At 45.1% G+C, this 13565-nt stretch overlaps 4 protein-coding genes across 4 annotated transcripts; 2 read left to right on the forward strand and 2 right to left on the reverse strand.

Moving 5' to 3' along the window:
• Positions 1–673: 673 nt before the first annotated feature.
• PCYB_072440 (hypothetical protein) lies at positions 674–817 on the forward strand (the record flags this gene model as incomplete). The annotated part of the gene is made up of 1 exon (XM_004221641.1): positions 674–817. A coding segment is annotated over one exon (144 nt), but the record flags the coding sequence as incomplete, so codon positions are not given.
• A 1336-nt stretch (positions 818–2153) lies between these two features.
• Positions 2154–2800, forward strand: PCYB_072450 (hypothetical protein; the record flags this gene model as incomplete). Its single annotated transcript, XM_004221642.1, has 2 exons — positions 2154–2233; positions 2323–2800. The coding sequence occupies 2 exons, from the start codon at positions 2154–2156 to the stop codon at positions 2798–2800; spliced, it is 558 nt and encodes a 185-aa protein (XP_004221690.1).
• A 567-nt stretch (positions 2801–3367) lies between these two features.
• Positions 3368–9169, reverse strand: PCYB_072460 (hypothetical protein; the record flags this gene model as incomplete). The annotated part of the gene is made up of 2 exons (XM_004221643.1): positions 3368–8446; positions 8480–9169. The coding sequence occupies 2 exons, from the start codon at positions 9167–9169 to the stop codon at positions 3368–3370; spliced, it is 5769 nt and encodes a 1922-aa protein (XP_004221691.1).
• Positions 9170–10830: 1661 nt separating this feature from the next.
• On the reverse strand, positions 10831–13050 carry PCYB_072470 (hypothetical protein; the record flags this gene model as incomplete). Its single annotated transcript, XM_004221644.1, has 1 exon — positions 10831–13050. A coding segment is annotated over one exon (2220 nt), but the record flags the coding sequence as incomplete, so codon positions are not given.
• Between the last annotated feature and the right edge of the window lie 515 nt (positions 13051–13565).

The following is a 13565-nucleotide window of genomic DNA, read 5'->3' on the forward strand; positions in this document are numbered from 1 at the left end:
ATAATAAATAAAGAGAGGGAAATTTTCTCTTTTCCCCTTCAACAAATTAGGGAAAAAAAAAAACACTTGTATTATTTTAAAGCTGAATGCAACGCAGACTTTACATAAAAGTGTTACTTTGGTATGTCGTGTAGGTGCAAAAATTGTTCATTTGGGGGGGAAAATTCTCGCGGAAGCTCACCGGCTGAACATGCAGTAACAAGGGGCGACAGCTCTTCACTTTCTTTAAGTCACTTCCCTGCAGCGCGAAGAAATTTCGGTACGTTTTTGAGTTAATTAAAAAAAAAAAAGAGGGGCCACAACTTTCCCGTAATGTGCAAAATGAGTTAGTAAAAAACGGTTGGCAAAAAAGCATCTAACGTGTCACTTAAATTTGTGTATGCCTGTAGCTGCGCGAGCGCATTTTACCAAAACGAACAACTCCAGGAATAAAAAACATAAACGTAACTAGGAAAGCGTTCTTCACCAAACCAACTCCCGAGCGTTAAGCGGATTGTCAGGGGTACCGCGAAAGGGAAGCAAAGAGGAAGCAGAAACGAAGCAAAGAGGAAACAAATAGGAAACAAGTAGGAAACAAATAGGAAGAACAAACAACGCCGAAAGGACGAGGAAAAAACCAGCGTGATCCCCCGCGGAACCGCCACTTCAGTTCGCCAATCCCCCTTTTGGAAAAATGTTTTTGCTGAACGAGAACGAGGAATCCCCCAAGGATATCCTCTTGAACGAGCTCAAGTACAAAATCCGAATGCTGGCCGGGATCGTCTTCGTTATCAGGACCATCCCCATGGTTGTAAGTTTATTCAGCAAGAGCGCCGACTGATAGGGGTCTCATATACATAATGCCGTTAGTCAGTCGTTGCCTAAGAAGGAGGTCAATGAACCCCCCTACATATCCTACAAGTAGTACCCATGACGTGTTTACAGAAAAGTAAAGGCCCATACGGGGGGATGAGGCGTATGCAAAGGATTGCCTCTGTTGGAAGGACAACAAATAATGTGCGTGGGCACAAGAAAACGAGTAAAGAAAAACGCTGCAGATGATTCCTCACGAACTGCATAGCGCTGGCGCGTTTTATATGCCGTCTACCCGCAAAATGCGATGGTGCCTACCCACTGAGGGTGCGGTGCTCGGAGGAGAGGCCATCTCCTATGCGCCCCTTTCGTATGCACGTAACGATACGTATGTATTATTTGGCTACCTGTGGGCAGCCTACCCTCGTGTCCGCCACCCGTTTGGCAGCCTGTACAGTGAGCATTACTTAATTTTGTTTCGCTTCGTTACGTTATGTTATATTACATTATGTTACATTACATTATGTTACATTACATTATGTTATGTTTTTTTTTTTTTCCAACTTAACATTTTCGCGTTCATCCCATGCCCACCCGCTTAATGATGAAAGAGCGAAAAAGAAAAAAATTAAAAAAACGCCGCAATGTTTACTAGCATATAATACCATAAGGAGCAGTAACAGAGCTTTATGCGTTGGGGCTGCATGTCCATACGGGTCGTTCTTCTACTGGGTGGCGTGGAATAGGCACCAACTCATTCCGATTTAAAAAAAAAAAAAAATCCCCGTTTGCAGCAAAAAAGGATAATATACATGCAACAGGAAGGAGTAAAATAAATAATGTTTTTTTTTTTCCTTCTCTTTTTCGATTGCATTTATTTTATTTGAAGTATGACCCATTTTTAATTAATTTTTTTTTTGGTTCTCAATTTGAAGCCTTCGGAACGACTGCATTTCTGTGAGTAATTGCGGCGAGGCTGCAGGCGCTGTCGTGTGGTTCATTTTGCTGGAAGAAAAACAACAGATGGGGAAATTTTTTTTTTTTTTTGCAAAGAGGTGGTGGGTAAAAAAAATATAAAAGGTAAAGTAACCCGTGAAGAAGAACGAAAGTGCGGAATTGCCAAATATTTGCATTAACGATCACTGCTCCCCCCCCCCTTTAGCAAACGTTTTTACATGCGCATGGTGAAACACTCAACAGAAAAATCCATGTTGCGTTTCATTTTGGTGGTTACATAAATCGCGTCACCCCCGGTGAAACGTCTCGAACGCAACCGTGTGGAGAGACAACGACCATGCAGGAAATCGACTCCAACGTGAAGGAGGGGAGTTCCCCAACATGTCCTAATTTGGAGTCCACAAATGAAGACGATAAAATCAGAAGACACAAAAATAACAACAGTCAATGTGACCCGACCCTGGAGAAAGGCACATGTGGAGATGTAATTCCCCATGCGCGCGCAAAATATAACCGTGTCAATAGAAGGGAGATGTGGAGGAAAAGGAAACCCCATCGTGATGCCCCTCACAGAGATGGTCCTCCCAGCGAGAAGAAACAGAAAGAACAAAACACCTGCGTTGTATGTCTCCAAAATGGAGTAGCGAAGTATAAGTTTGTGTGTTGCTGCGAAGGCTACTGCTCTATCCCCTGCTTTCAGAGGCACGACAGAAAGGCCTGTTTGGAGAAGCAAAGGAAGGTCAGCAGATTAAATACGCTTAGCAACGTAGAGAGCCAAAACGGTGAGCATAGAAAAAGCCAAGTGGAAGAAAGGGGAGATAAACCTACGGAGGATGACGAAGAGTCCGATGAGGACCTGCTGACAGAGGACCAAAAAGTAAAGCTAAAGGAAGACATCACCTTGAGGATATTACTTAAAAATAATTATGTCCGTTCCGTTTTCAAGCATTTTACTACATCCAAGGACAAAATTGCGTACCTCTCCAATTATATTAACGACCCCACCATTGTGCAGGTCGTAGATCAAATTATGAAATCGGTGGAGGGTTGACTTTGAGAGGGGTTGGACAATGCCATCCCCTTCGAAGTACCCACGTCTGCACCTTTCCCTCTTTTTCTTTATTTTTTTTTGTGATTCTTTTTACGTTTTTATGATTTGAATCCCCAACAAGGTTAACTCAAATGGGTGTGCGCCATTTGCTTTGCGCCACTGCTTTGCGCCACTGCTTTGCGCCACTGCTTTGCGCCACTGCTTTGCGCCACTGCTTTGCGCCACTGCTTTTTGCGGGGGTGTTTCTTTTTTGCGGCGAAACTTCCCTTGCTCGCTCTCCCCCTTCTGCAAGCAGTCCCTCCGGGGGGCAAAAGTGAAAAATGTATAACAAGGAGGAAGCGATTAAAGAGTTAAAGCGTGAATGTGCGGAGTGGCAACTTAGCCAGTTGTCGATTGGAGAGCGGCGATTGAGGATTGATAATTGACGAGTTGCCATTTTAGCAAGTGAACAAATTAACAAATGGACAAATTGACGGATGGACGGATGGACGGACGGACGGGTGGACGGATGGTTGGTGAGGGCAAACGGTAGGGGGCAGAAAGAAGGTGCGCCCGAACCATATGTGGTCACTTCGAAACGACGTTCGTGTAGCTGGTGCGCTTCAATTTATTTAAGCGCTTAAAGGCCATGGCGGTGGAGTCGTTGCTGTGCGTGCTGCTTCCGCTGCTGCCGCTGCTGTGGTCGTCAAAATCGGCGGCATCCCTCACGCTCTCGAAGTCGTTCAAGCTTGAGGGGTGCTCCTCGTCCGCGGGGCTTTCTTCGCTGGAACTTATGTTCAGTTCGGTTAGCTTGCGCGGGGAGTTTCGCTTATCTCGCTTCATGCTGCTGCCGTTGGGGGGGTCTTCCCTAAGGGGAGTTTCTTCGGCGGGTTCGGCGGGTTCGGCGGGTTCGGCGGGTTCGGCGGGTTCGGCGGCTGCTGCCTTCTCCACTGCTGCCTTCTCCACGGCTGCCTTCTCCACGGCTGCCTCCTCCACTGCTGCCTTCTCCATTGATGCCTTCCCCACTGATGCCTCCTCCACTGCCGCCTCCTCCCGGTTGTAGCCTACGCAAGGGGAGCCATCCCGCTCGTGCTGCAAAACCGTTTCGTCGCTCCGGGCGGCGGCAAGCTTGGGCACAGTGTCCACATCTAGAAGGTCGTCAAGGGGGGAGCTAAACTTCTTAACGTCATCGATGGTCTCGAAACTGTTTTGGATCGAACATGACGCCTCTTCAATTGCGTCGATGAATTCGTCATGCGTCTCTTTGTGTTCTATGGCAGGCTCACCGGGAGGATATTTCACCTTAACAGCCAAGTGGGCCGCCTTCTCGAAGAGGCGTCCGTAGCTTCCATTTGGTAATTCACTACACATATCATCGGCAGTACGCACATGATGAGAGATGCATTCACTTGGGCGTTCCCCATTCGCACTATGACCAATTTGTTCCATGATTTCTTCTGCTGACATTTCCTCCTCATTGCAGCCATCCCCCCCCCTGGGGACAACTGGGTAGGAAAATCTCCTTTGCGGCAAAGTTGCTATATAGTTAACATACTCATTAATGATTTCCTCATAAATGGCTTCTTCCCTTAGGGCGTCCATTTTGGCTACATCTAGAAGGGTATTTGTATTCGCCATGGTTGGGGGTTCTACCCCTGTTGGAGCACCAACCACAAGGTTCCTTTGTACGAAGTAGGTCCTAACCTCGTCTATTTTTTTCTGCAAACATTCCTTCAATGCTTCACACAATTTAATTTCATTTTTCGATTTTATAATATCACTCGAGTGCATACAAAAATTGATGAGAACATAAAACGTCTTTAAATCTTTAATGGTGGTGTTAACATCTGAGAGGGCACTTTTGAAGAAAATGGTGTAGTTTTTATTGTCTCCTTTTTGGTCCTTTTTTTCTTCCTGTGCTTCTCTTTCTGCTTGTTCCATTTCTATTTCGAAATTGGTATGAGTCTTTAGGTTTGCTTCTCTATCTTCTGCTTCTTTTTTCTCGTTTGTTTCTTCAGAAAGTGCTGCGTTTTTTTTTTTCCTGCCTCTTTTTTTCGCTTCCCTGGGTTCGTACGACCCGCCCACTTTGGCACTTCCCCCATCAGCGGTGGGAGCGGAAATGGAACTAGAAGCAGGGACAGCAGCCTCGGCCGAAGCGGAAGCTGCGGAGGTGCCCCTTCCCCGGACATCTCCCAAGTCGTGAAAGAGATAAATGTGTATAATTTTGTACACCAGCTCGACAATGTTTGAGCGGCTAGTCAAGGCGACACCCTTCTCTATGATGACCAGTAGGATCGATTTTATGTACTTGGGGAAGTGCGCAACGAGGAAATGTATATTGGCCTTATGCAGAATGGTAAAAATAATAAAGGTGAGAATATTGGTATAGTTGATGGTCCTCAACTTATGCTTCAAAACTCCGTCGCATGTTTTTAGTAGTACTTCTTCGAAGGTGAAATGAAAGACCAACAGATTAGTCTCACTCATGGAAGGATACATAGAGAACACAGAAAAGAGGAACAGTTTATCATGTGCATTTATATTCGTTATGTTAAATGTACTAATTTTTTTGAAATCCTGGACACAATTGTATGTAGAAGGAGAGATGAGGAAGCACATTTCAAATAGAGCTCTCAATTTATTGGATGACCTTCTCACCATTCTGTGCATTTCCTCATTGGACAATCTGTAAATGTGATTCCCCAAATATTCGGTTAACAATAACTTGCAGAAGACTCGCAGACATATGGACTGAATATATTTGCTCGTGTTGACAGTGCCATTTAGATAGCTCCAAATATTTTCTATCGCATCGATAATCAGTTTATCATTGTTTAAATTTGGGTGCGTCATGAGTAAGTCTCCCAAAACGCAAATGTATATTTCACACCGCAAAGAATTTATTTCTAATTTTTCTAACAACTCCTTATATTCATACCATGCATTCTGATTCGTCGCAAAATAATTCAATAGGGACTCATTTGGGGGATTATATTCATAGAAAATAAGTTGGCTATTCACATCCTCATCGTATGTTCCTCTTCGTTGATTCGTGTCATCATCCTGTGGATCTCCCCCCTGCCCAACATTTCCTGCAACACCACTTTTATTAAGTCCCCTTTCTGTCTGAGTCATCAAATCGATGTTGCCCTTCTGATACACACTAGGATAAACTTTTGCGTGAATATTTTCAATACTAAGAAGGCAGTTATTCAATACTTCACATGTATCCACTATTGCAGTTTTGTAAGCATAAATCTGCTTCTTCAATTCATCGTCATTACTTATATACATGCACCAATTACCCAAACACTTGGAAACAATTATATCATAAAATTGATCTTCTATTTCTTTGTCATCCCATTCTGGCATTATGGAGCAACAAAAATTCAATGCAGGAAGTAACAACTCGTTTGGGAATTCTCGCAAAGCTGAATCGAATGAACAGTGAGACTTACTTTTGCATAGAAATGATTCCAATATGAATAGAATTCTTAACCATCTCCTTTTAAGTTCTAGTCGAAGCAAACTCAACATTGTTATCTGCTTTATAAATATTTGCGTGTGTAGTCTGATCTGGTCATGGAATGCGAAGAGTGGATGGTGATTGTTGTTAGCCTGCTTCTGCTCATCTGCCTTAGGGGACTTTACTTCTTCAGCAGATCGTTCCCTATCCATCTCGGTCAAATCTTTTATCTTCGCCTCTGTGACGTCCAGCTTGTGCTGCATCTTCCTGCACAGGATCAGCAGGTGCTCGATCGACAGAGTGCTTAGTTTCTTCTTCCTGATGATATCAAAGATGGTGTCGTTTTCCACGTTGAGGATGTTGTTGAAGAGCGCCGCCAGGGGGTTCTTCTCCGCCTGCTCCTTTGCAGCCAGTTTAGGGGAACTCTCTGTCCCATTTCGAGGGGAGCCTTCCAGCCTCGCCTGCGTCTGCGTCTGCTTCTGCGTCTGCTTCTGCGTCTGCTCATTTTGCTGCTTTTCCTCCTCCTCTGCAAAGTTGACCGTGTCTACCGCGAAGAAGGGGCCCTCACTCTCCGGGTTTTCGAACGGTTCCTTAATCTCCGAGATGATGCCCAGTATCTGATTGGTCAGACTAATTTCCACGTCATTCACGTCGCAGTTCTTGTTCTTTATGTAGACCATCTGTCGGAGTAGCTCCAAACAGGCGTATACATAACTGCTGCTCAGCCAGTAGGCACACGTGATGTGCCCCTTCTGCAGTTTGTAGTAATTGACCCCCGTGTTGTTCAGCATACATTTTATGATGACTTCTCGGAGGGGACCCCTCAACAGGACGGTGCAGCAGCATTTGAGTATTTTATCCACCTGGTACGTCTCGATGATATCCAAATATTTGCAGATCATCAGCAGGTTCTTCATGTTACATATGTAGTTGTAATTTTCGTTAATATTATCTTCGTTGATGAGGACGTGCTCGCCTGGGTTGTTCACCCCTTCGCTCTCTACCCGATTGGCCGAAGTTCCATCCGCATCATTATTCACACCGTCCTGGTTGCTACACACAGCCCGGTAGTACATACACTTATCGCAAAGCTCGTCGTCAAAAATGGAACTCTCCATGAACCTCCTCTTCCTTGCCTCCTCCAGGGTCTTTATATCCGAGTTACCCTTCCCACATGTACAGAACAGGTGGAGATTATCCGCCTGATCACTCTCGTTATTTTCGATGCAGTTAATATAGTTCTTCCTGTTGTAGTAGACCTTCTCATTGAATCGGCTCAGGTGCATGTAGTAGTACACTGCGTTGATCACCTTCAGTGCGTCGATTTTTTCCTTCTCTTGTTCGTCGCAAAAATGCTGAACGTACACTCGAAGAATGTACAGCTCCGCTGCGTTCAGCAGGAACAGGTTGTTTATGCAGTGGGTATACCAGGCCTCTCCATAGGGGCTATTCCTATCACTATTGTGAGAAGTACCGTCATTATTGTGAGAAGTACCGTCATTATTGTGAGAAGTACCGTCATTGTTGTGAGAAGTACTCTCACCTTTTTGGGACATACTCTCACCATTGTGGGACTTGCGTGGATTGTCTTGGCTGCCCAGCTCGTTTCTACTTCTACTACTCTGCCGTTCCCCTGCAGATGGAGCAACCGTTGATGATTTCTTCTTCATGTCATCGAATTCGCTGCTGCCACTCCGGATTACGCCATTCCTAATATTGCTCAGGTGAATTTTGCATATTTGCTCGACAATTAGGTCGTTATCAATATCGCTATTGATTAAGTGGAGGAGCAGATTCTCTATCTTGTCATCGAAGTGTTGAACCCAGTGGATAATCATACTGTAGCAACTCTGCCGAACAGAGTTATCCTTATCGTTAAGTCCACATAAAAGTAACTCAAATTTCATATCCGATGGAATGAAAAAATAATGGTTTTTTAACTTTTCATACACACTTATTCTAACGTTTGGATTGGTATCATTTATTCTGACAAGAAAATTTTTGAGGATGATCAAATGGTCGTAATTATTCCTGTTGTTCATCCCCCCGTTTGTGTCATCTGTGTAAATGGCTATATTTTGAATGGCGTGTATTCTGACTGCATTGTGGGAATCATCAAGACAACGCAAGTAGCTAGCTGTTGTGTTGAAATCCTGAAAGGGTTCTAAAATGTTTAGACAAAGAATCCGAATATTATGATCCTTATCATTGAGAAGGGATAAAAAAATGTTCACATGTTTTTTGCACAACTTGTTCGATACATCTATCTGCAAAGTGCATGCCTTCTTGACCAATGCTTTTACCACTCTACATAAATTGATTCGCTGCTTCCTGTCTTTGATGAATATATTGTCTAGGAGTCTGTTCCAGAACTTGGCGATGAGTTCATACTCCTGGCTTGCGTCCTTCCCACCGCTGGAAGCAGTGCTGACCCCGGCGCTGGCCCCACCGCTGACCCCGGCGCTGACCCCGGCGCTGACCCCGCCGCTAACATTGGCACCCCCAGCGGTGCTTCTCCCCCCCCTGCGACTGGCCTTCTCACTGAGCAACACATCACAGTAGTACAAAATGTCAAACAGGAACTCCATCATCTTGTTAAAGTTTTCATCCTTAGCATTGCTCCTCACCATGTTCAGTACTATCCTCGCGCACAGCTCATAAATGCAATACTCGTTCACGTACCGCTTGTGCTCCACGTCGTATACATTGCCCTTAATGATATTTTTAAGGATGTCTTTTATGTAGGAGAAGCCCGTCTCGCTGTCGTACCTATTGTTATACACGTAGTGTATAGTCCGTACGATATTTTTTACGTGAATATTTTCATTTTTTATTTTCAGATTCACCAAACTGGACCCCCCCTCTCCGGTGTTGCCCTTCGCCTTGCCGCCCTCGCCCGCCTTTTTCACCTTGTGCACCTTCATCGGTTTGATCATCCGAGTAGGTGCCACACTATGTACTGCTCTTTGTGTGCACCCAAATACGTTCGCAAGCGTCTTCGCTTCTGTTCCTGTGAAAGCGGAACAGCCAACTTAAATTCGATAAAAAGGAAAACACACTAAAAAAGAAAACACGCTAAAAAAGAAAACACGATAAAAAAGCAAACCAGCTAAAAAAGCAAACCCGCTAAAAAAACAAAACTGCGCTTCCCTGGAAAGGAAAAAAATAAAAGCGCAAATATGGAGAGATAAAGCGCCTAGGGAAATACCCTCCTTCGTGATGTACACTTAATATTTTCATGTGGACTTCCTTCGTCACATTTTTGTAAATTCGCTTGAAGTCTCTTCCCTCCAGTAGCAATGCACAAGGCTGTAAGAAGCCATGCCGAAATTTTTTTTTTTTTTTTGAGGAAAATTACAAAGATGCGAAGATTGCCAAAATTGCACATATACCCCTCCGTGCAATAAGTATTGTGCATCTCCAAGCGAGAGGACAAAATTTTACACTTATCCTTCGAAGCGACAAATTTAAAGCTCTGCTTCCTTCACAGAGTTACGCATAAAAATGGCTTATTTAGGGAAAGGAGAAAAAAAAAAAAAAAAAAAGCGTGAAAATGGGCTCCGCCCTGGCCCATCACAGGGAACTTTTCCGTTTCAACATTTTGTTCCAGTGTATGCGCTATTTGTCACACCTCAATTGCCCAGGCAGGGATGGCACGTGCAAATGTGTGACCATACTATACATATGTCGTATGTTCCTACGTGTGCTTGGCAACACCGGGCAGTTTGCCACGAATAGCTTTACGTAGCTTCTTCAGTTGGGGGGCACCACCCCTCGAAAATTAGCAATGAATGCAAATTTGCACACCAAGTGGGAAGGTGTTAAATTGTGCGTGGTGCGCATCCCTCAGGGGGGTCCCTACCTATCCATTTGTTCACCCGTCCATTTGTTCACCCGTCCATTCGTTCACTCGTCCATCAGTTCACTCGTCCATCGGTTCACTCGTCCATCGGTTCACTCGTCCATCGGTTCACTTGTCCATCAGTTCACTTGTCCATCGGTTCACTCGTCCATCGGTTCACTCGTCCATCAGTTCACTCGTCCATCAGTTCACTCGTCCATCAGTTCACTCGTCCATCAGTTCACTCGTCCATCAGTTCACTCGTCCATCGGTTCTCTATCCATTTGTTCTCTATCCATTTGTTCATTTACTTATTTTTTTTCTTTTCCTGGCTGTAACGCTGAACAAGGGGGAGCCCAATTGGGGTCAGAAACTACCCTCCCAGCTGGGCAGATTTTTTTTCCCACGGCAGAGGAGCAGCAAGTATGCCGTTTAAAAGCGTCTGTGGTGGGTTCCCCACTCCGCAAAAGTGGCACTCCCCTCTAGAAAAAAAAAAATAAAATAATAAGGGAGAAGTACACATAGGGCTGATTAATCGGGAAGACCAAGTAGGGAAGTAAGACAATCCTGACAAGCACGCGAATTTTCTACTAGTCACATCCGTGGCCAACACAAAACATAGGCCTCGGTTAAGGGGGAAAAAAAAAAACCACCTGAGCATATATGTTCGCAGAGAATTATTGACAGATCGGTAGGGGTACCCCCACCATCATCATCACCACTTATGTACCAACTTGGGTCTGCCTACTCGAACAGGTGGCTGAACTTTTTCAACTCGGACGCGAAAAGGATGGTTTGTGCCCACCCGCAATTGGGCCCCAGTAAGTCCTTCAGCCTTGTGTACAGTCTGATGTAGAGAGAAGTTGTCAGGGCCTTCTTCTGCTGCTTTGAATTAGGTTTCGAATGGCGTTTCGAATTGGGCCTTGTGTCTTTTTCACCTTCCTGTTTGAGCACACGGTCGACACAAGTGGGTATGGTTTGCCTAGTGGTTGGCTTCCCCTTCTTACCTTTTATCGGAGTTCCTCGAGCCACGTTCGCCGCGTTATCAGCTCCAACCGCACTGCGACGAGGAACCGACGCGCACTCAGACTCCACAATATTTTGGTAGTACTTATATATTATGTCATATATGTGCGTGTCTATGGGAATGCAATCAAATTTATTCAAACCGAAGAGGCAGATGCAGTTAGCTACTTTGAGCCCTATGCCTGGGAAGAGTATTAATTGGTCAATGCAATTTTTTGTTTTCTTCTCCTTTTTAAGGTCCTGAATCCATTCTTCACTTCCTCGTTTCACTAACATTTTGGCACTCTCAATAACGTAGCTACTTCTATATCCGAACCCTAGGTTCCTTAAATCTTGCTCTTTTAACTTGGATAGTATTTCTACACTTGGGAATTCATAGAAGGGGAAAATCTTCATCTGCCGTTCCTCTTTGATGGCCGTCTTTAGGTGCTCGTAGAAGATTCTGTCCTTCCCGTCCGCGCGGCCTCCATCGTCTCCATCGTCTCCATCGTCTCCATTTTGTGGGTACTCCTCCGCTGCGGTCCCATTTTGTGGGTACTCCTCCGCTGCGGACCCATTTTGCTCCTCCGCTCCTGCCCCATTTTGTGGGTACTCCTCCTTCACCCGAATGCGCAGTTGCGGCTCCCACTTCAGTGGAAAAACGGAAGGACGTTCCTCCTCCGTATCACCATTTTGGGGGGGCTCCCCTTTCACTCGCATTGAGTGTGCCTCCCCCACCTTAAGGCGAACTCCCTGTTGATCCTTCTTCACGCCAACTCCCCGTTGATTCTTCACCACGCCAACTCCCTGTTGATCCTTCACCACGCCAACTCCCTGTTGATTCCTATTCAAGGGCATCCCTTGTGCGTCCCCGTCCTCCCTCACTTTGACCAGCACATCCTGGCCGTCAAACATGACTGTGGCGAGGAACCTGCCGTACCGCCTCCTCAGGCAGTCTATCATTAACGTTATCCTGGGAATGTTATTATTAGTGGAACAAAGGAAGGAGAAAAATGATTCCACCGAATCGGCCTTTAATATTCTCAAGCCCCTAATTTTATCGGTAATTTCTTTCATTCTTTTGTCTTTTTTTTTCCACATTTCGATATTTTTACTTAACGGAAATTGCAGATTGAAGAAATCGTTTACATCTTGGTCGTAGTGATCGTTCGTGTTTGCCTTCTCTGGATTGCTACTGTGGGCCTCCTGGGGCTCGTCCTCCCCTTCGGCTCCGTCGCTCCGTCCACCGCTCCGTCCATCGCTCCGTCCGCCGCTCCACTCACCGCTGCTCCCACCGCTCCGATCGTAAACGCACTGGTAGAAGACCCCCTCCTCGGACTCCTTAAAAAGATAAATTTTTTTATTCACCAACCCGATGTAGGTATCCCTGCTCACTTCACTGAAGCAGAATTCCTGTCCAATCAAGAAGCAGTATTTTAGTTGTAACTCATTTTTTGTCACATTAATTCTTTTCCATCTGCGTTGGAAATTTTTTATTACAAAGAAGGAGGGGGTTCCACTGGGTAGATTCTGCACCTTAATGTTCTTCGTGTCGCTTCCATTTGGAGGATGGACGCAAACCATCATCCTCTCCCGCTTGATTCCCCCTCTTCCACATTCCTTTTTGACTTTCTTAAGTATCTTTTTTTTGTCCCCGCTGATGGTATTTACGAATAAGTGCGTGGGGCCTCTTTTAGGGGCTTCTTTTTTTCGGGCTTCTTTTTTTCGGGCTTCATTTTTTCGGATTTCATTTTTGTTTCCTGTGACTACTACACCTTCAGTTTTGACGCAAGAGTTCCTGCTGGCCGGGAAGTCCCTCCTCATTTTAGGTGCTCCAACCGATTTACTACAAATTGCTGTGCTGATGTAAATTCCTCTGCTGATGTAAATTCCTCTGCTCATGTAAATATTCTTTAACAATAGAAGGAGGAGGGATTGATAAATGTGCAGTATCATTTGCTGGTGAAGAAGAAGGAAAAGGGTTATACCTCTTCCGTTTGGTAATTAAGTTACATCTACTTGTGTCATTTTTGGTGATTCCATCACTTCGAGGAGGGGGTAAGCTGCCTCAGGGGACACACACACGGTCATTCAAGAAAAGATCGTATTCTGTGGGGGGGGGGCATATGCACCCGCTTCGAATTCCCTCCGTGCATCGGATAGAGAAATACAACTCGAAGGAAGGCCTTCCAGGGTGCATGCAATTGTGCATCATATATATCAGTCGCCCGTATTAACATCCCTCCCCTGCATCTCCCCGCCGTTCTTGAAAATCTCCACACGCTGTTCGCACGGAGGTGAACGCCCAGAGCAGCAGTTTTGCTATTCTGTCCTTTATTGGCCTCTTTTGCGTGAGGCTACATAGCTTTTTTTTTCTTCTTTCTTTTTTTTTTTTTTTTTTTTTTCCTTTCCCCGAACGTTTCGCCGTTTATCCCGCAAAATGGCACAACGTTTGGACATGCTCAGCGGGTTTG

This window comes from Plasmodium cynomolgi, chromosome 7 (genome assembly GCF_000321355.1).
Source record: "Plasmodium cynomolgi strain B DNA, chromosome 7, whole genome shotgun sequence".
Classification (NCBI taxonomy): domain Eukaryota; phylum Apicomplexa; class Aconoidasida; order Haemosporida; family Plasmodiidae; genus Plasmodium; species Plasmodium cynomolgi.